At 40.6% G+C, this 24162-nt stretch overlaps 3 protein-coding genes across 14 annotated transcripts in view; 1 reads left to right on the top strand and 2 right to left on the bottom strand.

Annotated features, from left to right (window-relative positions):
- RANBP9 (RAN binding protein 9) overlaps window positions 1-15220 on the top strand; it is a gene marked incomplete at its 5' end in the record, with an annotated part of 89445 nt that extends 74225 nt beyond the window's left edge. The window contains 4 exon segments of the mRNA XM_029242316.1: window positions 3030-3151; window positions 4834-4985; window positions 10888-10999; window positions 14221-15220. Of these exon segments, the coding sequence (XP_029098149.1) occupies window positions 3030-3151; window positions 4834-4985; window positions 10888-10999; window positions 14221-14351 (517 nt within the window).
- NOL7 (nucleolar protein 7) lies at window positions 11477-20051 on the bottom strand. 2 transcript variants are annotated; one of them, XM_029244064.1, is made up of 9 exons: window positions 19607-19975; window positions 19459-19519; window positions 18809-18867; window positions 17489-17520; window positions 17160-17247; window positions 16724-16845; window positions 16568-16645; window positions 15985-16090; window positions 11477-13865 (listed from the first exon to the last, which is right to left on the bottom strand). In XM_029244064.1, the coding sequence occupies exons 1-8, from the start codon at window positions 19867-19869 to the stop codon at window positions 16014-16016; spliced, it is 780 nt and encodes a 259-aa protein (XP_029099897.1). In that variant the 5' UTR covers window positions 19870-19975; the 3' UTR covers window positions 11477-13865; window positions 15985-16013. The 2 variants fall into 2 exon arrangements, with proteins under 2 accessions (XP_029099897.1, XP_029099896.1); XM_029244063.1 differs by lacking the exon at window positions 11477-13865 and having other exon boundaries at window positions 15909-16090; window positions 19607-20051.
- Window positions 20052-20156: 105 nt separating this feature from the next.
- The window catches only part of SIRT5 (sirtuin 5), a 30789-nt gene continuing 26783 nt past the window's right edge, over window positions 20157-24162 (bottom strand). For 5 of the 11 annotated variants that reach the window (XM_029244056.1, XM_029244062.1, XM_029244058.1 and 2 more), the window contains one exon: window positions 20731-22876. In XM_029244056.1, coding sequence (XP_029099889.1) covers window positions 22716-22876 — 161 coding nt within the window. In that variant the 3' untranslated portion in view covers window positions 20731-22715. Of the gene's footprint in view, window positions 20384-20730; window positions 22877-24162 lie in introns of those variants that run through there. The other 6 variants (XR_003796802.1, XM_029244061.1, XR_003796804.1 and 3 more) reach the window with 6 other exon arrangements.

Raw genomic sequence — 24162 nt, 5'->3', positions numbered from 1 at the left:
TGCCACCGCAGACCTGTACAGGTGGTTACGTACATGCCACTTGTTATGGTTCTGCATTTCATCTTCCTGCCACCGCAGACCCGTACAGGTGGTTATGTACATGCCACTTGTTATGTTTCCATTAGTATATTTAACCTCTGCAGTTAACATCTGATACAGTTACAACTATTTTTTTTCTTTGTGTGTGGGTTTTTTGGTGTAAGTGTGTGAAGTGTTTCCTGAGTTCCAAATAACTAACTTTACAAAAAATATTTGTTGATGAGAACCTATCTTTAAGTAGCTTGCGTATAACACATGGTTAAGTCATTTAGTAAAAATATACAGTGCGAGGAGAGTATTGAGAACCTGTTGGGTGTCAGACACTGCTAGGCATGGTCTACACTCGAAGAGCTTTGAGAGAAGAGATGTCTCTGTCAGCATACTATGACATACTCAGGTTTACTATTCATGAAACCTGAAGGTTTCATTTGAATTGAATGCTAATGTGTGACAGCAAGTTCTTATGGATTTTATCAATTTGATGTTGGTTTGGTCTTAGAACGTGAATTGATTGGTCACACTGCGTTTTGGGGGAATGTTTATCAGTGCAAAATTCTCCCATTGAAGGAGAGAGAACCTAATGTTTACCATGACTCTTAATGGAAATACGACTCTGGAGAAAGAAGTATGTGTAAAAATCTGTTTTCACAAATTTGGAGATTAATCAGAATTTCCAGGTTATCTGTCACAAATGACAAAAATGTACTGAAGTAATGGTATTGTGTGGTACAGGTGATAATGAAGTCCACAAAAATGGTATGAGAAGAACAGTAGGAAAACAGACTCTCTTGCTGAGGAGGTCAGGGTAGTCAGTAGAGATGACATAACTAGAAAATATAAGATTAGAATATTGTGAAAATTTTGTATGGAAATTTAAAAGATTAAGCCTTTAGTACATTATTGTACTTTATAGTATATTAGTACTTTATCATTGTTAGAGGGTTCTACCATAGTTTGAGGGTAGGATTGCAGTTTCTTCCTGAGTTTTTCTCTTAAATACTATCCTCATGGCAGGAAGTTGCTAAAGAGACCTATTATTACCTGAGTTGAGGGAAGCAAGCTTAACGGAAGGGGTTGATGACACAGCATCCTCTTTTGTGTGCAGTATAGAAGAAAGTAAGCTTTTAAACTGTCTTAAACTGTTAAGCAGTAACAGTTACTTTCTAGTTGGTAATGGCTTTCCTTACCAACGGTATTGTGAAGTAGGCAAAGATGGTATTAACTGTGAAAACCATTTTACAGATGTAGAGCTGAGTACCAGAGAAGTAAATGACTTTTTTTTTTAAGGTCAATAATTAGTAACTAGTAAGTTGCAGAGCTGTGACTACTTCCTGGGACGTCTGACTTCTATACTTGTGCCTTCTCCGTTACCCCCCATCAGAAATGCTCTTCTCCCCGCCCTCCTCCTTCTCCCCCATCCTAACTTCTGTTCAAGCTGTAAAACTCAACTTCAGATGTTACCTCTTCCAGGATGTTTTCCTTGATTTATATCCCCGCCAAATGTTGTGTCACTCCTTGTGGAGCTTTCATCACAGAACTGAGTCTCTGTACTATAATAACTTTATTAGCTTTTTCTAGGCTGTTCACTCCTGGAGGGCAGGGGCTGTTTCATTATATCCTTAGCACCTAACACAGAGCATGGCCCAGAGGCTCTTAAATGTGTGTTGAATGAAAGTATCCCTCTCAAATATTATATTGGATTATGAAAAATGCACTTTAGTGTATTAATAAGATCACTAAAAGCTACGATCTTAAGGATTTCCCTTAAATTAAACATTATTTTCAAAGTTTGATTTCTTATCAATTCTCAAATTTCATCAAGATACTAAACAAGCTTTTCTGACTGACAGGAATGTCCTGGGGCCATTGCCCTCTTCTTCCTAGATCTCTATGGGCCTTTTTACCCTGGTAGGTCTTACGGATAGAAGTATGTATGCACCCACGCGCGCCCACGCACCCAAGCTGTTAACCATTGGTTACCTTTGCTGGCATTATTATGCATAAGGTGCTTTTTGCTTATCTGCATTTGATGTTTGTTTTTTTTCTACAAACATTGCCTTTTTAATGAGAAAAGATCATTTTTATTTAAATATTGTCTAAATTTTCATCAAGCATTTCCTTCTGAGCTGTATAATCATAACCTAGATCTTCATAGGAGAAATTTGGATGGTTAGATATTGTTGCTTGGGGTGTGGAAGGATCTGAAGGGCAAATATTGACGAGTTCAGCATGGCCCCGTGGAACTGTCGGCACATGCTATTCGTTCAGGCAATGTGACGTAGGTGAGAATTGGCAATGCCCTAAGTATCTCCAGAGCAGCATTTTAAAAATTAAGATGCAGCAAAAATACTCGAGAATCTTCACCAGTAAGAAAGCCTGTGAGAGAAAAATAGTGTTGGGCGCTGGGAAGGTATGAAGGGATGAGACTGAGTAGTTTTTCAGGTTATTACTTGCCATAGAGAAAGAGTATATTTTTGAGTAGTGAGGACAAATACCAAAACATCAAGGCTGTTAGGGAAAAAATAGTCTAGAAGCGAGTCGAGTATGAGGGTGGGGAAAGAGGTGAAGAGAGGTGGGTTCCAGGAGTAGTTTGAGAGGGAGGGTTTCCCTTACACGCTGCAAGTGCATGCTGGGGTGAGGGCCAGGGATTCTGGGGCAGGAGTTGATTAACAAAGAATGGAGAGCAGATCTGAGTTTGAAAAATAGTGGGAAAATACGTGCTGAAAAATGATTTCTCCATATTGATTGGAAGTCATCAAACCACTACATTTTAGTCCATGTACTTTATCTCCAGGAGTACAGAGTTGTTAAAGGTCAGCTACAGATTGGGCTTTGAATACATTCAGGATGTAACTAAATACCTTTATTCCAGATTGCTGTTGCCTTGTGAAGTCAGTTTATATGTAGGCTCTGTAGTTGAGTAGTAATTTATTTTAAACTAAGCTGCAAGTATGCTATTTCTAAAATTAGGTTTGTTTTTTCATTTTCAGTAATGATGTAGACATGGAAACAGATCACTACTCCAATGGAGTTGGAGAAACTTCATCCAATGGTTTCCTAAATGGTAGCTCTAAACATGACCACGAAATGGAAGATTGTGACACCGAAATGGGTCTGCAGTGATATTTCTTACATTTTTAATAAAAAATGATGACTACAAGGTTATGTTTTTACTTGTACTGATTCACAGCTGATGAGCACAAATCAAATTTAAAGATGTATGTGCCATTGGATTTTATAGTGATACATATTACTTCTCTTAAAATTTCTTGTGAGAGTGGGTTGCTAGAGAGAGTAGAGTTTAATTTTTTAGTATCTTCTTTGCTGAACTGTTTCTGCGCAACTGTAGTGCTTTCATTAATGTAGGAGTACTAACTTATTAGTGTTAAATATCCTTTAGGACAGCTAAGGTTGGAGATATGAAAAGTTTTTATACCTGTTTCAGTATAGCCAATAAAGGCCAAATGGGTAGAGATGATTTTATAAGTTCTAATGAAACTTTCTTAAATTCATTCAATGTGAATATATGTGACTGTGCGCAGCCCAGCGCCTGGCAGATAGTAGGCGCCTGCATTTGACGGCCCCTGGCTCCTGCCCCCTCAGAACATGTGGCTGACAGATACATTCGCACGCATAAGTTTACTTTGTTGACAACTTGTGTAGTAAATTGTACCGAAAAGTTAAACCATCAGCAAACTTTCCCATCAATTGGGGAGTGAAAATTATTGAAGCTTATAAATTCTTATTTGTCAGAACATTAGATTTCTTAGTATTTTGAGATTAAAAGGTATTTATTCAGATTGTTAGAAATTACTTTATAAATGCAAACTTATATTACACAACCACCTTGTTGTTGAGGATTGTGTGTTCCAATGCATAATTCACTCTTTCAAGCAAGGAGTATGATTGAAAAGGCAGGCAGCCTAGCTTCACTCTATCAGATATCAGCAAGCAACCTCAACATTCCAAGAGTAATCTGAGCATAGTGATTAAGAGCAGGAGGTCTAGAGCCAGATCACCTGGATTTGAATTCTGCAACTGCCACTTACTAGCTGTGTAACCTTGGACAAATTACTTAGGAGCTCTTTGCCTCAGTTTCTTCATCTGTAAAATGGGTATAATAATAACTGCCTCATAGCTGATCTGTAAAAAGCTAATAGCACAAAGTAAGTGCTTCGTAAACAGTAACTATTATCATTATCATTAGTGATTTATGATATTGTTGTTATTAGTGACTTATACTGTTTGTTATTGATCAGTGATTATTGTCAGTCAAGATACACACTGTAAAATTTTTTCCTAAAAGTAGTATTTTTCTAAAAGTAGTATAATTAACCCTTTTGATTAGTATGTGGTGTCTTCTGTGTTTTTATTGGAGTCATTTAGTCTTTCTTACCTTCTATCTCTGTTCTTTGTCAGTTAAAGTAGCCTGAGAAGCACTACTTTTTTCTTTTTCTTTTTTTCATGTTGCTGTAGTTTTAGAAAATCGTGCTTGTTATTAACCTTTCATAAAATTTTCCCTGAGACATATGTACATCCTAACACTGACAAACACAGTTTGTCACCTGACTTTCAACTGAAAGCTGGGTATTGGATCCTAGACTCCTGAGGCCTAGATAAAAGGTACCTTTTAGCTACAAAGTTCCACATTAAATTAAAAATCTGCATATTTAGGTAAAATATTAGGAAGTAATTACTAAATGAAACGTCCAAAATGTTGTAAGCAGTTTATGTTCATTTCTCCATTGTACTCCAGATGTAAGGTAGTAAAATACCTGTTTGTTTTGCTTACAGAAGTTGATTCAAGCCAGTTAAGACGCCAGCTGTGTGGAGGAAGTCAAGCCGCCATAGAAAGAATGATTCACTTCGGAAGAGAGCTACAAGCGATGAGTGAGCAGCTGAGGAGAGAGTGTGGCAAGAACACAGCAAATAAAAAAATGTTGAAGGTAAGTTTGTTTTCCCTTGAAAACTTATAAATGTGTCAGAGGAACTAAAATGTCGTTTTGTAACACATTGAGCAACACTGGAATTCCTGTTGGGAACTTGGACGCGCGCCTCCCTGGCTTCCAGCCCGGCTGGGGGTGCGGACACGCGGCAGGGTTCGGCAGCCCGGCTCTACTGGACAGGCGCTGGACTTCTGTACAACATACAGATTAAATCTCAGTTCTGCCACTTACCAGTGTTGTGTGCCCCTTGTCAACTTGCTTTCTTAGTTTTCTCGGCTATAAAATTGGCAGAGTTATTAGGAGAAATGTGGGTGTGCTGATAAAACTATAAATTTGAGATATTTTTACTTTAGTAGAGATTGTTCAGGGTTGCAGCAAATTGAATGTATAACGTGTGGCTTTTCTTTTGAGATTGGTGAAGGGTTGGGTCATCTTTCACAGAGAAGAGATAAAACACGTCTTCAAGTCTCTTCTGGATTGATGCCTGCGCTGGATATAGTGAGATGGAGAAAATGGAAACAGTTCATTAAGTTAGCCACAGTTCTGTGTAGCAGTTAAAGATGGAGTTTTGCCTACCTTAAGTCAGCATTGCAGTTAGTGGTAGAGATGAGGTTTTTTTCATGTTCATAGAAGGCCCACCAGCCCTGTACACCTGTGAAACATGAACCTAGCCATTGTAGTTTTTTGTTTGTCCTGCATGAGGTTGGGCTCCAAGTTGGTTTGTTACAAATATCTTCTCCTGAATGTTTTGAAATAAGCCCAAAAAACGAAGGGGAGATGCATGTAGTGGCCTTGACACTGATGCTTGGGTATAGGAGAGGGCGAGACTCAAGACTCCTGCCATCCCTTCCTGACCTAAACTGAGAGAGGGCCAGCGAGCAACACGTAGTAGTGCTAAATATGGCATAAAATCAGTCCCCCCCCCAAAAAAAATCCATCCCAGCTACATGCACTGTAGCCTCAGTAGAGCACCTGTCTAGTCTAGGATGGGTTAAGAAGCCACCTATATACACCTCCAGATAAAAAGGCATGCATAACTTGATTTTTCCATACTGGGAATTTTCATCATTATACAACTTTGAGAATCTTTTCTGATATCAACAGTGCTAAGAAACTTCTCAGGCTTTATTATTATTTCACATATCCAAAGCTATCCATTTGGGAAACTTCTTTGCTAGGTACGGGGGTTGTTTTAGGGCAGTGGTTCTCAACCTTTTTGGTATCTAAACACTTTAAAAACTATTAAAGATTCCCAAAGGGCTCTTGTTTGTATAAGTTATATTTATTGATTTTACTGTACTAGAAATTAATACTAAAATTATTAATTCATTTTAAAATAATGTCATTGTTATTTTTCATAAGTGTTTATCTTCCTAAAGTAAACAAAAATAATGAGAAGAGTGGCCCTGCTTTACATTTTTGTAAATCTCTTTAATGCTAGGTTTAGTAAATGATAAGCTGGATTCTCATACCTACTTCTGTATTCAGTCTGTTGTGATATAACACACATGTAGCCTCTGGAAAACCCCACTGTATAGTTTTGAAAGAATGAGAGTGAGAAAAGAGCAAGTAATATCTTAGTATTACTATGAAAATAGTTTTGCCCTCACAAGAGACCCTGAAAGGGTCTTCAACCCAGTTGTCCCTGGATCGTGTTTTGAGAACTGATGTTTTAGGAGATATTTGGGGATGTGAAATGTTTTTAAAAAAGAAATCATAGGCTTTTTTACACTGGGTCATCTGACTCTGTTTTCTTGTTAATACTTTATGCTGATGGAGTATGATTTTATGTAGTCCCTTTGAAAATTTCACTCCATTGCTTATTCTTTGATTCTAATTTTGCATGAAGCACAGGAAGTGGCATTACATGGCCTATCCTCAGAGATATTCCTTGATTATATATTGAATTAAGTGAAGATGTAATTCATCATCTAAAGAATGTGGATGGCTTTGATTTTGTACCTCTGACTTCTAAGCAAATGCCAACTACTTCAAGAGGTTGTCTTAACATTCTGAGCTGCTTCTCTCCCATTCCCCAAATTTATCTTGATCCAGGTAAGAGATAAGATGGGTGGCTGATCCAGCTTCTAAGTACCTAAAGAACAATGCTGGAGGATTTGAGGGTAACACAAAGAGAACTTTTTTTTTTTGCCCTGCTTGAGAAGGTTTAGAAACTACTGTTTTCTTTTATTCTTCACTTCAGGTCATGGGTGGTTGAAATGGGTTTTTTTATCTTTAGTTTTGTTTGAATTTGCACAGACTTCTGAAGCATGCATACGTGTGTAGAGAGACAGGATTTGGTTAAGGCCGGCTTGAGACTTACCGAAGTTGCCGTAAGGTACACGCGTGTTGTGCTTCCCCTCAGTCGCGGAGTAGCAGGCGCACCGCGGACCTTGGGGTAGCCCACCTGTGCTAAACATGGGCTGGGCGGCCTGCTGCAGCCGTGGTTCTCTTGACCTTTTTCTGACTTTCTTGGTCTTCCTTTCCTGTTTTCCTGTTGTCTTTTGTTTTTGTTGCTTACCTGCCTGAATCTGCCAGTGGCTCCCGGGAGAGCCACCTGAATTGTTCAACAGCTGTTCACTGCGCTTGCGCAGAGCAGCAGGGCACCTGCTGGAGGGCCGGGAGAGTCAGGTTAGAGCGAGCAGCCCCAGCTGCAGGTAGCTCTCAATCTAGTAACTTTAGACGCACCCTGTTTAGAAACTGCTACAGAGTTTAAGCCAAGTGTAAGTACAGTTTGAGAATCCTACCTAAATGTCACACTTTGTCAGAAATTTTCCCACTGAGGTAATGTTTTTTCTAAAATAAAAAGTAACCCATAATACCATGGTATTTAACAGGTATTTTCAGTTTTGTGCCTTAAATCGCATGGGCATATATTTTATCTGGTTGGTAATTGTAGTTATCCTATTTGTATTGTTCTTATTATCATAAAAAATGTATTTCCAGTTTCTATGCGTTATTGACAATTATTTTTAAATGGCTACATGATATTCTAGTGTGTTGCTGTATCAGTTTATTTAAGCATTGCTCTATTTTTAGATTTTCTATTTGCCTTTTAAAAAATGCTTTGAACACCTTTATACATGTATCTTTGTTTCTTCCTTAAAATTATTCCACTGGAATAAAGTCCCAGAAATAGAATTATTGAGTCAAAGGATACAATTATTGTGGCTCTTGCTACGTGTTGCTGTGTTGCTTTCCAGAAACGTCTACCAACTTATCAGCAGTAATAAAGGGATGTGCCGGTGGCACTAATGCCTTAATTCTACTTTAATGGGTTTAACATGTATCTCAAAATTGCTTATTTGCATTTCTTTGGTTACTCTCACCAATTAGTCTTACAGCAGAATTTAAAACATTAAGGTTGCTTTGCTGATTTCATTCCCCTTGTAAAGAAAGATGAAGTTCTAGATATTTACTCCTGGGAACTTGATGGTGTAAACCGGTTTTTTGTTTTTTTTTTTAAGGGTTTTTCAGTTTTCTTGCTTAAAGCTTCACTCTACTTGCAAGCTGTGCTTCATAGTGTTGTGTGATCCATCTAAAATCAAGTCTAATCCATATCACTCCATTATGTAAAACTCTTGCCTTATTGGAAAAAGTGGAAGCTTTTTAGTGTGATTTTTAGGGTGTTCTAGGATCTAAGCCCTTACCCATGGCTCCAGCCATGCCTTTTCTCCTTTCCAGCCTCAGTTTCCATGTAGCTTGAGCCTGTATCTGTGATTGCTTCTTGTGACACAATACACTCTGTTAATAAGCAATACACGGTACATCATTTACATGTCTGCCTTCCCCATAGGACTGTGTGAGTCCTCGAAACAGTGATGAGGTCCTGGTGGTCCCCGTCTGTGTCCAATAAATATTTGTTCAGCTATACTGAAAATATGGGGGTAAAATTTTAGACTTTTTTCCTCTTAATATTTAGATTGGTAATTAAAAGAAAGAAACTGTATCCTTCTAAAAGAAGTACAGTACCGTGTGGTGGTAATCTCTCACTGCCTCAGTTCGCGTCTGAGATGGGCATAGTAGTAACCACCTCCTAAGGCTATTGTGAGGATTAAATGAGATGATACACATTAGCGCTTGAAACATTGCCTCACACAACATTAGTGCACAGTAAATTACTACCATCATTATCTTTTTCTGTGAATTTTGTTTTAAATGCTAGAAGGTGTATTTGACAGAATGGTCTTGATTTGACTTTTGGGACTACAGCATTTCACCTTTTTGGTAGCATGTCAGGATGTAGACGCAAGAGGATAGTTCTGTGCTTAAAATAATGATGTAGCAGTTATTCCTTGCACGGATTCTTTAGTCTGTCTTTTAAAATTTATCTGCGCTATAGGGATGGTACCTCATTAGATGGTTGTGGGGTGAATTAAGTCTTGAGCAAAGCTCAGTCTTTAGAAATAACGTGATTAGAGTTAGCTTCACAGGATATCAGATATTAATCTTTCTCCATCAATAAATTTGGACTGGGGGGAACCAGAAGTAGAATCTAGTAGCTTTGTGAGATGCATAAAATATCTTAAATACTGTTAGGAAGCAGATCTTGCAATCAGCAGGTATATGAAGCTTTTTTTTTTTTCTCCTTGTATCTACTAGCACCTGTGAGTAGCTGCAGGGAATTCAAACTAGTATAAATTCTTCAAAGAACTTTCATTAATAACTGTGGCCAGAAGTCTCATGTGAATGAGATACTCAGCAGTGTAGGGCAGTGGAGGTGCCCCGTGTATCCCTGTCTGTAGCCTCAGGCCGCACAGCTCTGCTTTACGGGCAGTTCTTCTCCAGTCGTCACAACGTAGAGGCCAATTCAGATAAGAAAGGGCAAGAGCAGGCTTGACCAGGAAGCCTCACCCCCACTAATAAGATGGCTAGAGGGGTGCCAGAGCAGCTTCATGTGGGAGGTGCTATTCTTTAGGAATCTGTCTTCCACGTTTCAACGAGCAGCAGTTTGAGTGTCGTGCTACTGAATTCACTGGTTTGGTTTCCCCAGCGCCTCTCCACGTGCCGTCTGAACTGGGAAGGTGTGCAGTGTCTACCTGTATCTGTATCTGTATCATAATGTTACTCTGGATTAGGGCACTGGCTTCTGGCAAAACGATAATTTATCTTTTACTGAAAGATTAGAGGGAGCTGACATTACTAATTTCGTTTAGCTCAGTTAGTCCTCATAAACTCTGTGAAATAGGACCTCTTATAATCCCCATTATACAAATGATGATACTCATACTTAGGAAGGTTGTTCTTGCCAAAGGCCACTCTGGTGATGCAGCTTAACTTGAAGCCAATGTCTGAAACCACTGTAGTTATGTGCTCCCCACAGAAAGATGACAGGAAGACAGAGCCGTCGTCTGAAAAGAAGACCGTGTGTCAGTTACTTCAGGAGGGGCGGCTTGAGGATGGCTGGAACTACTGAATGTTCCTGAAGCGGAGCCAGTTTAATTTTGTTGATTACTGAGTTTGAGAAGATGACGTCCAGTGAGATACGCTCAGTTCCCACATGTGTTTAAAAAAATATATGGGCTGGTCCTAACCTTTTCATGTCAAATTCATAGTAGTGGTCATAAATGTTTTCTCTTTCTCTTTACTTTAACCAGTAATATAGCCCATTCCACAGGAATTAAGTTTTTTCCATTTTTATTCTATTCTGTTCTGCATGTGTTGTAGGGATAAGGGGTAGATGATGAAAATGGCTGTTTACAAGAAAAATGAAAACAAATTAGGCTTTGCTGCATAATCTAATTGTTAAAAAATATATAGCCTCCTAGTCATAGGGGTAAATGGGCTTGTGTTAGTCTAGTGCCTTAAAGCCATATTTTTACCTTTCTCTCAACGTGTAACCATGGTGAGCACAGTCGCTGAACTGTTTGAATTAAAAACCAAATTGCTATGTTTTCAACAGGATGCATTCAGTTTACTAGCCTATTCAGATCCTTGGAACAGCCCAGTTGGAAATCAACTTGACCCAATTCAGAGAGAACCTGTGTGCTCAGCTCTTAACAGTGCAATATTAGGTAAGTGAAGCCAGAAAGCACTTCAGCTAGTCTCTGGGGTATTTGAGATGGTATTTGTGCTGGCATTTATATTTTGGTAAAATCATAAGGGAAATATTTTCTACATTTAAACAATTAAAATTACCTTAAAGTATAGGAAACTTCCTCTGGTATCTCAATCCCAGATTAAATAGATTCAAATGGAGTAAAAACAGTATATTGGGGTGCATCTTGTGATTCTGGAAGACAGAAGTTTTTGTGTGAACGTGTACATAAGCATATCTGGCCCGAGCCACCCATGTCGCAGCTCCCACGGGGCTCGAGTGCTGTCAGCATCAACCCTTGGAGACACGTGGCATTCTCATTGAAGTTCAGCATATTTAACTACATGCCCTTACCAAGTAAAAAAGGGAGGGAAGGGGAGAACAGCAGGCTTAGGCAGGGGGAGCACGAAGCGAGAAACTGGGATTTGCTGTCCCCGGTTGGTTGGTTGCCATCCTGTGAGCAACTCACTGCAGAGGAGGAGTGTGGTATTTATGTACTGAACAAGTACTTTTTTTTTTTAAACAGAGGACAATTTTTTTTTTTCAATCTTTATTTATTCTTGGCCGCGTTGGGTCTTCGTTGCTGCACGCGGGCTTTCTCTAGTTGCGGCGAGCAGGGCAGGGGCTACTCTTCGTTGCGGTGCGCGGGCTTCTCATTGCAGTGGCTCCTCTTGTTGCAGAGTATGGGCTCTAGGCGCGCAGGCTTCAGTAGTTGTGGCACGCGGGCTTAGTTGCTCCGCGGCATGTGGGATCTTCCTGGACCAGGGATCAAACCCGTGTCCCCTGCATTGGCAGGTGGATTCTTAACCACTGAGCCACCAGGGAGTCCCCTGAACAAATACTTTTTATGTGAATTAGGTAACTGCACATTTTGTGCGGTTATATATCAACTACAGGGTTGATTGTTTACATAAAACTTTTCATATCTGGGCAGTTTTTCTCAGAGGTAGTTCAGATGAGAGCGATTTTTCACCTTTTTAGAATGTAATTCCTCAAGAAAAATGGGGACTGCCAGTTTAGAAGTCTGTTCTGTGCTGTTTGGCCCTGTTAGGTTTATGTCTGAAACTCTCTTAGATAAATAGGATCAGTGTCACACAGAGAGACTTGGAGTGAAGGCCAGGGCTCATGTGGCTGGAATGTAAAGGAAGCAGTTTAAAAGTATGCACGTTTGGGCCTTAATCTGCTTCTTTGTCCTTCTGAAGTTCATTATTAATTCATGGTGTTATGGTCTAACACTGAAGTTCTGGAATAGTAGTAGTGTTTTTTGTGTTATACTTTTCTTATACAAATTAAATGTGAATTTTCTTTGGATAATGTGTATTTTCTTTGGTTATACGAAATTCATTTAGCTTTATTGGTAAAAATAAGTGTACTTAGTAGCAGTGCTGGGATCGTAGGGCAAATAATGGTTTACTATAATTGTCTTTTTGAAATGACTACATTATAGGTAATCATGAAGCCCTAAATTGCTTTGTATCTAGGTAAACACTCAGACTTCCAAAGAATTTTTGAAAAGTGAACAGTTTTCTTACGACAGTTAAAAATCTTGGGTTCTCCAGGGGAGTTAAAATTTTCAGTAGTAAACTGCTTAGGACCATTCATTATCCAGGATATGGGTATTCTTACATATTGTGCGATGTATTATGTAGTCCAGCTGTAAATAGTGCTTAAAACTTACATTAAATGTATATAATTCTTGCAAAAGTAATGAGACTTAAATTGCTGTGGATGCATGTGTGCATATTTATAAACACTGTGCTGTATTATATAGCTTCATCTCTAAATAGTGCTTAAAGTTATATGATATGTAATTCCTGTGAGTTTCATATGCTAAAAAAATTTAAAGATGCTTACAGATGTGCCTCCCTTGGCCAAAATGAAACTGTAATGTGCTTACCTCTGAGCAAGGTTACTTCCCTGTGAACCTTCAAGAGATATTTTTGAAAGGATGGTTTCCCTTTTCATTGTTTATTGTTATGTTGATTTTGTGTAAAAATTGAATTGTTCCTGATTCTAGCTGAGGCAGAGTTAGTTTATAAAGTCATTCCTGCTTAGAGTTGACCAAAAAATGTATCACCATCAGAATTTAGCTGCAGAGCGTCTTGCCAGAGAACAGCTAGTACTTGAATAATCTTAACCCACAGACCACTTTTCACCAGCGTGTGCATCTTTTCTCGCATATCTGTATTCTAATATTCTTCATCCTGTGTTACTTCCCCTTACACCTTAAGTCCGGAACCTGCTCCCTTTATTTCTGCCTCATCCCTTCCGGAACTTCTCTTTCTCCCACCGCTATGTGCAGCCTCAGAACCAACCACAAGGAGCCTTAACCAGCCCTGGATCGCTGTTCTTGCCCTGCTGTCAGCTGTGCCTACAAGGACTGATTAGTAATTTACTAACTGGGAATCTGCCTAAAATTAAAATTTGGACACCTCCACACGAGGAAGTTATCGGCTTCTATGGGTTTGGTCACTTTTATCACTAGTTCAGTTTTTCATTTCTGGCAAAGAATGAATTTTGCTGATGGTTACATTTGTACTACAGCTTGTCTGACAAATGTCTGGTAGGAAGGACCCTGAACACTTTCATTTAATGGTGATTTTTACAGATGTTTATCCTATCAGTTGTAAATTAACTCCTCAGATTATAGGGTCGTTTGGCTCAGTTGTCTCTCGTGGTCACCATCACCACCTGCTCCCTTACCAACCCAAATGACATTCACCAACATGCCATGGAAAGGATTCGGCAGCCTCTGTTGGGTCCTGTTCCCAGAAGGGGAAGAATCCATCAGTGAAACTTGTACCGAAAACCTGGTGCCGTTTTCTTTGGTAATGTCAGTTGACCTTGGAAAAATAGAAGGGAAATACTAAATATTCCTTACTCCCCACTGCAAACATTAGATAATTACATCGTTTCCATCATAGTAAAGGTGGGAGTTTTTGAGTGTCTAACACCTTGAAAGTCTAATTCTGCAAGAAGTTTTTCTTATTACTTGAATACCCAGTAACCATATTACCTTGTCAGAGTAGATGTCCAAGGCATGTGCTGTTTGCTTAAAAACCACCTTTGCTAGTTAGGTAGTTAAGAGCAGTATAGACATTGGTAATTTTGTAAGTAATGCAGTATTTTCCTGATTGAGAGACGTTGTTTGAAATGTATTGCTAATTGCTATTTCCATTTTTAATCATTTTTCCTCAGAAACCCACAATCTGCCAAAGCAACCTCCACTTGCCCTAGCCATGGGACAGGCCACACAGTGTCTAGGACTGATGGCGCGATCAGGAATTGGATCCTGTGCTTTTGCCACAGTGGAAGACTACCTACATTAGCTATGCATTCACGGAGCTCACACTTATATTGTGGCATATAGTCAACATGGAAGTAGACCAGTTCTGCTGATTTGAAATTTAGATTTTTTAAATTATGTACTGGGGACAGGTTTTTGTTGCTTTACATTGCTTCCTAGTTTACAGCATGATGCAAATGATTTTCTAACTTAGTGTTAGGAGAAATTATTTTCCATCTTTAACCTCTTAGTTGTCTAAGAGTTAAATATTACTGAATTTCAGACGTTCAAATTGATCATCACAAATCCTTTAAAACAATTACCTAAAAGAAACCAAAAAATCCTGCCTTCTTTGTTGGGGGGAGAGAGGGGGGAAGGAAACGGAACAAGTTGTGTTTGTGTTAGCATGTGGGTGATGTAAACTTCAAATTGGGAGGTGTTCTGACCCCCGCTCCCATGTAAGCAATTCAATCAGTGTAACTTGCAAAATGCATAAACATCTGACAGTTTGAATTTATAGTGTTGATGGAAGAAATCATTTTTAATGTGTACTGTAAAACTTGAAATACTCAGGAGCTGAGTGAATATGTTTGTTGCTACTTACAATCCCGACCTGTTAAGTCCCAGTAGTTTTGTTTTTAACATGGTCTTTTTCAACTTTGTTTTCTGTTTAACTACAGATGACTTCTGTTGTAGACTCACAATTAACTGTTGTATTATAACAGTATTACATGTCAACAGTGTGGTCATGACCTTTATTTATATAAAAACCAAATATTTAGTCAATTTACCGTGTCTTAATTTAATCTTTGTACACCTTCCATTTTTAAGTGCTTAAATGAGTACTATATTGCAATAAAAATGTAGTGATATAATTAACCAGCCATTAAATTAAAAATTTACTTCTACAGATACTAGAGTGTCAATTGAATTTATATTAGGTACTTGCATACTTCTCACAATTAGTATAAAGTTAAAACAACTAAAATGAGTGGTTGCTACTATAAATCTGAGTTCTGCAACCTCAGACTGCCTTGTGTTTACTGGCCTCTGTGGATTTGGATTAGGGTCAAACCTGATACTATGGGTGATACAGAAAGAAAGCAGGAAATGAATCTTCTAATGTGGCATGTGACTTGCCATTTTTACAGCAAACTCCCAAACTGGTTAAAAGTAAAACATAAAAACAAACTCTTCAACAGGATAACAAACAACCATATCCTTTGGTTTGGTAAACCTTCTTTTAAAAAAGAACAGATTATCTAGCTACACTTAGATACTGCACTCTTCCTCGTATTCTGTGAAATTCTCATCAATAGCACAAAAATATCCAAGAAACTAAAGCATCTGAGAGCTGTCGTGGAAGACTTTTCCTGCCACACACCCTGCAGGGGAGGGGGGAGGGGTAGCAGAGGAGCCCTACTGGTGTGGGCACTGGTTGTGTTCAATAAAATGGGTAAACAATTATAAAAAGAAAGGAAAACAAGTCCTTTTAAACTGTTTTTTCTTCCACTGTAAGGCACAATTAATTATACTCCATGGATGAAATGTGACTGGGTACTACCCCAGACTTACGATTTTTATAATGATCCTCTAAAATGATTTGTAAGTCTTTTATTAATTTTTTCAGAAAAATTAAATGCTCTAAACTAAAAATTTATAAGTTCTATACATACAAAGTCCTCGTTCTTCATTTAGCTTTGATTTAGTTCTTAGAAGTTTTCATCTTTCTGACCATCCAACGTCTTTTAAACCTCTTGGCATTTTGTTTTTTCTGGGATGCTAGAATAGAAGGTTTTGTGCAGTTAAGAATAATAAAGAGATAAAGTTCCCAAGAAACAATTCCAAATTTTCTAGTTAATACATGAGTGTAAATATTAAAATTAGGTATATGTGCATACATACTACACTGACCTATTCTTCAGAAGCAACTTTAAAATAGTAATAGAAGCCATTGTAAGAAAAAAATCGATACTTCATGAGTATTTACTATCTCCTTAAAAAAGAACATCTTTCAGGGACTTCCCTGGTGGTCCAGTGGTTAAGACTGTGCTCCCAATGCAGGGGGCCCGGGTTCGATCCCTGGTCAGGGAACTAAAGCCTGCATGCGCAACTAAAGATCCCACATGTGGCAGTGAATATCCCACGTGCCGCACGCAACTAAGACCCAGCACAGCCAAATAAACAGATTTTTTTTTTTTAAAGAACATTATTCAATATATAAAACTATCAGATTCAGAGAATAAAGCTGAATCTTACCCCAAGCATTATTCAAAAACTGGGCTGCGGCCTTTTTCACCGGTAACCTCTTGTTGTCAAGAGACAGGAACTTGTTTACTAGGAAAGAGAATTATTTATCATTGCTTTGTTTAACTTGCAGTTAAAAGGGAGAAAAATAGTCCATAAAGAAATTACCAGTAGTTCTGTTGGTTCCAGGACCATATAAACAATTTTGTATGAAGGCTTTGGCCGCTTCTTGCCTTGAATCTCTCAAATCTTGGTCTTTCAGCCTTACAGCCAAGTAGCTTTTATTCTGGCTGGTAATCAATACAAAAGGTCAAAATGAGGCAGTGCTTATTTTCAAAATAAAGTATTTTTGTTAGTTGACTCAAATAGTGGAAAACAATATCCCAAGTCCTAATTTTGTATATGCAGGGGTAAGATGATAAAACTAAATTACATTTTACAAGTAATGTTTACATCTTAGTAGAGCAAATAAATATTTTTTTTAATATAAATACCAAAAACTTTCCACAGAGGATCCAATCTGAAACTGCTACTAATTAAGCCAATACTCTCCTCCAAAGGTCACCTTTACATCCTACACACACAAAAAGAAGACTCTTCTTACCCAACAGTCTGTACTTTCTGCACTTTTTCTTTAGCTTTCTTTGAGTCACTTCCTTTCTCACATTCTTCATTTTTCTTTTGCAAATTCACTAAAAAATTGAGTTATATTTCTAATTAGCATTGGTGTAAAAATAAATCAGGAACACATACTGGAGTTCACTTTAAATACCCACCACACACCAGTGTGTGGTTTTTATTTGTAAGAAATAAGCTACAACTGGCCAGGCCTGTTCCCATGCTCTTTCTAAGGGTCAGTAACATTTGACTGCAAATACCTGCAAATGCAGTTGACACTTAATGAGAAGTTATTCAAATTAGAATAGTTCATACCTTCTTTCAACTTTGCCGGTGATTTCTTCACACTAAGGAAGAACAAGAAGAACACTAATTGGGATGGCAGAGAGCAAAGGTGACTCAACTTGTTAAAAAATTTCATCTAGTTTTACAAATAAGATACCCCTCCCCCCCTTTACTACCACCATTCTCAGTTTTTACTTAGGATCTTTAGAAAGAAAGAGTCTCTCCCCAATGAACTGACAACTCAAAATCAACAAACTATACTAGGTTGGGAACATCTTCTCAGAATTTAAAATCTGAAAATATATTAGCAGGCTTCCAAAGAAGCAGACTGTTGTGGTTAACAGAGTTAAAGTGAAATATTTAAGAATTATATAGTACAGTGTTTGAAATACAAAGTGAAAGGTGGTAGGCCTGCCTCACTTTATTTGGAGAGATCTCGAAGGATTAATTGAACAGTTTAGACACAAACGAGGATAGAGACAAGAATTTATAGCCTCAAGAAGTGTGGTCTAATGGAGAGAAAGGTAAATGGCAAAATACAATGAGATATCTACACAGAAGCACTTGCATACTGGAAAAAGCTCGACGGTGGAGCGAGCGATGGGGTGGAGGGAGTGAGAGAAGACAGGTGACATCTGGACTTGGTTTTGAAAGGTGAAAAGGACTTTGTCACCGTGATGTATTCAGAAACCGAGTAACTCTGGAAAAAGTTCTTTTACTGAAAATTTGAGAACCACTGTGCTAAGTCAAAGATGCAGGGCTAAACTTCTAAACTGAAAGCAGTAAGAGGAGACAAGGGGGAATGGGGAGGGGGGAAAGCAAATATTTAGAAATGTAAATTAAGTACGGTTTGATTGATTCCCTGGCACAGATGAGGAAAAGTAGCTTTAAACGTGCAGTGGATGGCAGAGCTGCTAAGTGAAATGGGGAACGAGGAGGGAGGCCAGGTTAGTGGCAGATAGGGCAAGTATGGGACAAGCTTGAGTTTTAGGAGCCTATGGATAATTGCCTGCTACTCCACTAAAGGATAAATTTCAAAACACTGTTTTGTTCACACCATCTATCCTGCCCCTAGTACAATGACAGTGGCCCACAACTTATTGAATGAACACACTAGGATCAGCAACTCAGAAACTAGAGTTACCTATGGGGAAAACAACAAACATAATAAAAACCAGAAGACTGAAAAGTGGAATATTTCCCTCAACCTGTCCCACCAAATTCAAATACTGTGTAGCTTTTTAATTTAGACTTTACAATTTCTTCAGTTATTTGAGTTCAAATTAATGTACCAATATGTAATTCAAAGACTGTATGTAGGCAAGTAATAAAACGAGATCCATTACTTACCTAGTTTGTGAAGCTGTAGTTAACTTCTCTAGAATAGTATCTGGAAGAAGTTTTCTTTTCTTAAAAACGTTTTAAAAATCAATTAAAAGTGAGGTACACGACAATATGCCCTGGATTGCTTTTAAAAGTTACCATTTTAAGGACAGCCCTACCTCTAGGCAAATAAATGAACTGGGCTGAACACCGACCTCCACTATCTCTAAGCTGTGGGAAGACTGGGACCAAGCATCTCAGAAACCATTCCACATTCTTCGGAAGATGTGAAGACTGGAACCCTCAGGTCACTATCATACACTGGAAGCAGTTAATATCACGTCCATATGGAGTCAGTTCTGTGGCCAATCTGCTAAACAGCAGAGAAGCACATCAATCATCCTCCATGTTGGAACGGCCCTTAGTTTCCAAAGCACCTAATTCTCACGGCGACCCAGTTTCAAATAAACTACCTCCGCCGAGCGTCAGGGGTGGGACTGACCCTACGATTTCAGGTTCCCACCTCTCCCCACTCCCTTTTTCAATCGGTGGACAGCAAAGAGCACGAGCACCTTGTCACTGTAGTCAGAATATTAGCGACTTTCCTCTACCCCACATCCTAGCAACTTTGAATTCTACCCCGAGCCGCGTTGTGAAACGCCGCCCTCCCCTCCAACCTTCTGTTCGATGAACAACTCCTCGCGTCGCTTCCTCTTCTCCTTCAGAAGCGTTTTATCCCTGGGAGAAAAGGCGACAAGTCAGTGCGGGCAGGGACGAGCGGGATGGGAAGGGGCGCTTCTCCCCGCCCGGCCGCGGGCTCCGAACCTGCGCACGGTCTCGCGAACTCGCCGCTCCTCTTCTTTCGCTTCCGCCTGAGCGCTGGCGAAAGTCAGCTCCTCCGGGGCCTCGTCGTCAAGCTCATCGTCCCCTTCCTCGTCTTCCTCCAGCGGCTCGGCAGCCGCGCCGCTGCTCGGCTGCCCGAGCAACAGGCCGTGCTCCGCCTCCTCTTCCGAGGCGGGCTGGCCCTCGTCCACCATCGCCGACGCCGAAACCGGAGCGCGGGACGCGCGCGGCCTGAGCTGCACCATGACCCAAGCTGCGCCCGACCTCTGACCCGGAATCAGCACGCAAGCGGAGCGTGACGTAAAAGGCAGGCGCCACGGTTTCTGTCGCCCTCTGCAGGTTCCGAGGCCCCACTGAACTATGCAGAGGCGCATGCGCAGAGCGGGGACGGGCGTGGCCTGAGAAAAGCTGGGGGCCCTTCCCTTCCGCCCGGCTCCGGGGCTGCGCGCAGGAGGCCTCGCGGCTCCCTCCTCGCTCACGACTGCGAGAGCAGGTGGCCGTGGTTTCTAGGCAGGAAAGATACATCCTGCTGCCTCCTTGGCGGGGATGCCGGGAGCAGGGTTGGCTGGGTCCTCGCGCTCCTTGAGGTGGGCTCGCAGGTCCCGCCATCCGGTGACCACAAGCCCCAGTCGCCCTATCGCCGCCTTTTTTATCTCCGAGATCCGCTTGGTCGATATTCGGCTTTCCGCACTCCCCACAGAAGTGCAGTTTCAAAAGGAAGAAGTGCGCTATAGCGGCAGGACCCCATGCCTTTCAGCCCTGTTGTCGCCGACGAGAAACAAGGTCGACAGACTCGGATTTAAATCGATCCTCTGCACCAAACGTGGGCGTGGCGACCTCGGCCGCCCTCTCACGGGCATCCCTGACCACCAGCCCTCGGCCACTGCCTGTTCTGTGTCCATCACTGACTCCTCGCCTTAACAGCTTGTTGTCTGACTCTCCCGTTAGAACGTGAGCTCACTGAGAGCGGGGACCCCCCTCCCCGGTTCCCTGCTGTAACCCCAGGACCTTGCACGGTGTCTGCCCATCCTACCGTCACTTAGTGACGCAGCCCCCGTACTGTGTATATTTATGCCCCCGCCCCCGCCCCAAGTATACTTATTTCATTTCCTAGCATACGTGGCCCTTCATGACCTTTGTGTTTTATCTTCTCTCACCCATTATACGATAGCAAATGATTCATCTTTCTCTGAACAAACCAAGCTATTTCGTATTTACCTTGCATTTGGACATGCTCTAGGGATACACACTCTGACCTTGGAACTCCTATTTATACCTTCAAAAACTCCCACCCAGGCTGACTTCCTCTTAAAAGACTTTCAAGCACCTTAAGATCGACCCCATCCCCACTCTGCTCATCTCTAATTGCATTCTCTGAATCTTGAACAAATTTCTGTAACTATAGCTTCCACGCTGTTTACCCGTTCATATGACAACTGTCCCAACCCAGTCTTTGTGAACTCCTTGAGGGACGGTCCATCTCTCTCTAAGCACTGTATTTCTAATGTCTGTCATATGGCAGGTTCAGTAAATATTGAATTGAATTGAATAATCCTACCTCACATAAATTGTGGAGTATTTTCAATTCGCTTTTCCTCTCCTCTGATTTGGAAGCAATTCCTAATTTAAAAACAAGACCAAAACACGAACAAAAATGACAAAACAGAAACAAAAACAGCTACTGGTACCAACAACCTAGTAGGAAGGGAGTTGCAAAGAACAGTTCTGAAATATCTGGATCTTGGTCAGATAGAAATTACGAATTAAAAATATAGTCCGACTCCCTGAAACAGTGTTCTGACTTCCATCACTGCTAACACTAGGGAATTGTATACAGTGCACTTTTGAGAAGCCCTACAACAAACCTACTAGAAGTGCATGATGGTATTTTATGTACAAAACCTGCATTATAGGTATTACAAGTCCCGTCAGTGTGCGTGCTTTGACCCACCCACGTAAAAGCATATGACGGGAGCCCTCAGGGTGCCTGGCTGATCTTTCAGACTCCCTGTGGGTTATGGGCACCCCTCTTGCCCATGCAAAGGATACTTGGGATTTATTAAAAGGCATGACTTGCAAATGCAGTACAAAGTTTTATGTCACAGCGTCTCGTCATCTACTTCTACAAACACCAAGGGTGTAATATTAAATGCAATTTTGTAAGGGGTGGGGATGATATGGCCCAGCTGCATAATCACCCAGGGAGCCCACCTGATCCAAGGGAGCTAGTTATGTACGACCTTCATGCGCTGTTTACTGAAGGCCGCTCCTCCGTCAGGTCTCCGATGCTTGCCTTGCCGGCAGCAGGCATCCCTGGGTGCTGCATTAGATGGTGGGACTTGAGGAGAGGGCTGTATTCTTCCTACTTTACGCAGAGGTAGTATGAGCATAAAACTTTCAAGTCCCACGGGAAAAACTCCCTTCAAACTTCAGCGTCGGGGGAAGCGTGTGTTGATAGTGAGAAATGTCCTTCTGTGTTTATAATATTGAGGAACGACCAACCATCACCTCTCCCTTTCCTCCTTGGCTGCTCGGAAGCCCAGTGCTAAATTTTAGGCAGCTGTGTTTGTCCTTGGAGTCCATATATTTGCATTATTCTTTTTTCTCATCCTGATTTTCTACCTTACTGCTAATTTCTCTTCCTTCCTTGCCTGAATTCTTGTTGTAAGCTATCCCCCTGGAACTGAGGTTAGGCAGCCAAACAAGATAAACATTGACAAGAGATAGTCCCCAACAAAGATATCTCTTGGGGTAACACCTTTATACAGTCAATTACCTGCTGTAGAAAGGGATTTTATTTTCCACCAAACCTTGCACAAAAATCAGAAATACCAGGGTTTTACCCCTCTACCCAAATAGCAAAAAAAAAAAAATTACTTTTTTTAGACAATCTAATTACAAAGTTGTTTCCCTCCCGGTAACCAACCAAACACATCAGAGGTATCTTATGTTTAGTTCAAACCAGATAACGTGAATTGACTTGAGAAGTTCTGTGACTTCTCCTTCTAAACACGTTTACTACTATTTCCTCTAAGTCCCATCACTTATCAGCAGTTTGGATTCCAGAAGATACATTCAGACCTTTCAGTATTCAGCTCACCATCCACAAGACTGTTTCTCCTGTTGGTGGCCTGGTACTTACAGATGCACTGTGATTTCTTCCTTCCTCAGGGCAATTAAGAAACAGTTTCAGTTTCATGAGGCGCAAGGGCTTCAGGAAGCGTCGTCCCACATGGCCCCTGGAAATGAAACCTGAAATAGCAGGACGAACACAGCAGAGTTAGGAGCAAGATGAACATTCTGCTTCAGCAAGTCAACTTTCTTAGTTACAACCAGAGTAAAATTCACATTCTCACAAATGCGGTCTTATGTGTTTCTGTGCCCAGTTCTTTCATCTAGTTTCTGAAAACTCCAAATGCAGACACTTCACTATGGGTTGGGCCCTGTCACCAAGGGAATTTGGGAAAGCAATTGCTTAGAATTTAGGTGCTATAAATAAGGATTTTCTTTTAAGGAAGAAGGGGAGACATGGTTGTATTTTGGGATTGCTTTGCCAAACTCATAACTGACATACTGTAAGTTTTACAAAATCTTACTGACAGGTAATAAGGACAAGAAAAAAAGAGCCTCATGCACCATGTGGACCGTAAGGACTTTACCTGAGGCCACAGGCCTCTCCAGCCGTCCACTGGAACTCGCGACTAGCCCTGACTTGCAGTCAGAAAGTAGGAAAAAGAGAAACATCAAGAAAGAGGAGGGAGAGAAAAGGAGAAAAACCAACGACTTCTGCTTCCTTCAAGGGAAAACACTTAGGACAGGGGGAAAAAAATACCCAACTAATTCTAGTGTATCGTTAATAAGAAAATCAACTGAGCACAGTTAAAAATGAAAAAAGCATTTGGTCATATTACTTATTCTTGATACAACACAAATCATGAATGCCTTAGCCCTTGAATACTCTGTTCTCTGTGCCACGAACAGACATTCCCGACCAAATGGCCTCTCTGATCCTTCTACCACTGGCAGCATGTGGAACACTGGCCACTAGAAAGCTCCACCCCAGCACAGTCCCTTGAGGACTTTCCGAGAAGCACAGCCAGGCGCGGAGAGCCTCAGCTTCCACATGTTCTTCCTTGTGCCCCTTTCCACATTCACCCTCCTCCCTATTTACCAAAGCAAGCTGCACCTCACCTCACCCATCCCAAATCTTACAATGGCGCCTTATCCCAGAACGTGAAAAGAAAGGGATGTCTGAAATATCGGTGTGGATCTGAGAAAACAAACGGTTTCTAAAGACCGGGTAACACATGCAAGCAGGGCCGTTTCATCCTTGCTTTCAGTAAAATTGAAAGAGGGTCTTATAGAATTGTCAATGAACAGATCACTAAACGTGATTCAAGATTACTATGGGTATTTCAGCATATAACTTGGAAGGAGGTCTAAAATCTGAGTAGCGATGCCATAATGAAATTCCTTTCACGCCCAGGGTTTATGTGGCCCAGGTTTCTCAGTACTTTCATCGATAAAAAACAAAAACT

Source organism: Monodon monoceros, unplaced genomic scaffold (genome assembly GCF_005190385.1).
Source record: "Monodon monoceros isolate NGI ecotype Baffin Bay Population unplaced genomic scaffold, NGI_Narwhal_1 Super_Scaffold_3, whole genome shotgun sequence".
Classification (NCBI taxonomy): domain Eukaryota; kingdom Metazoa; phylum Chordata; class Mammalia; order Artiodactyla; family Monodontidae; genus Monodon; species Monodon monoceros.
The sequence above is the reverse complement of the archived record's forward strand: the minus strand, read 5'-3'. Positions and strand labels throughout refer to the sequence as shown.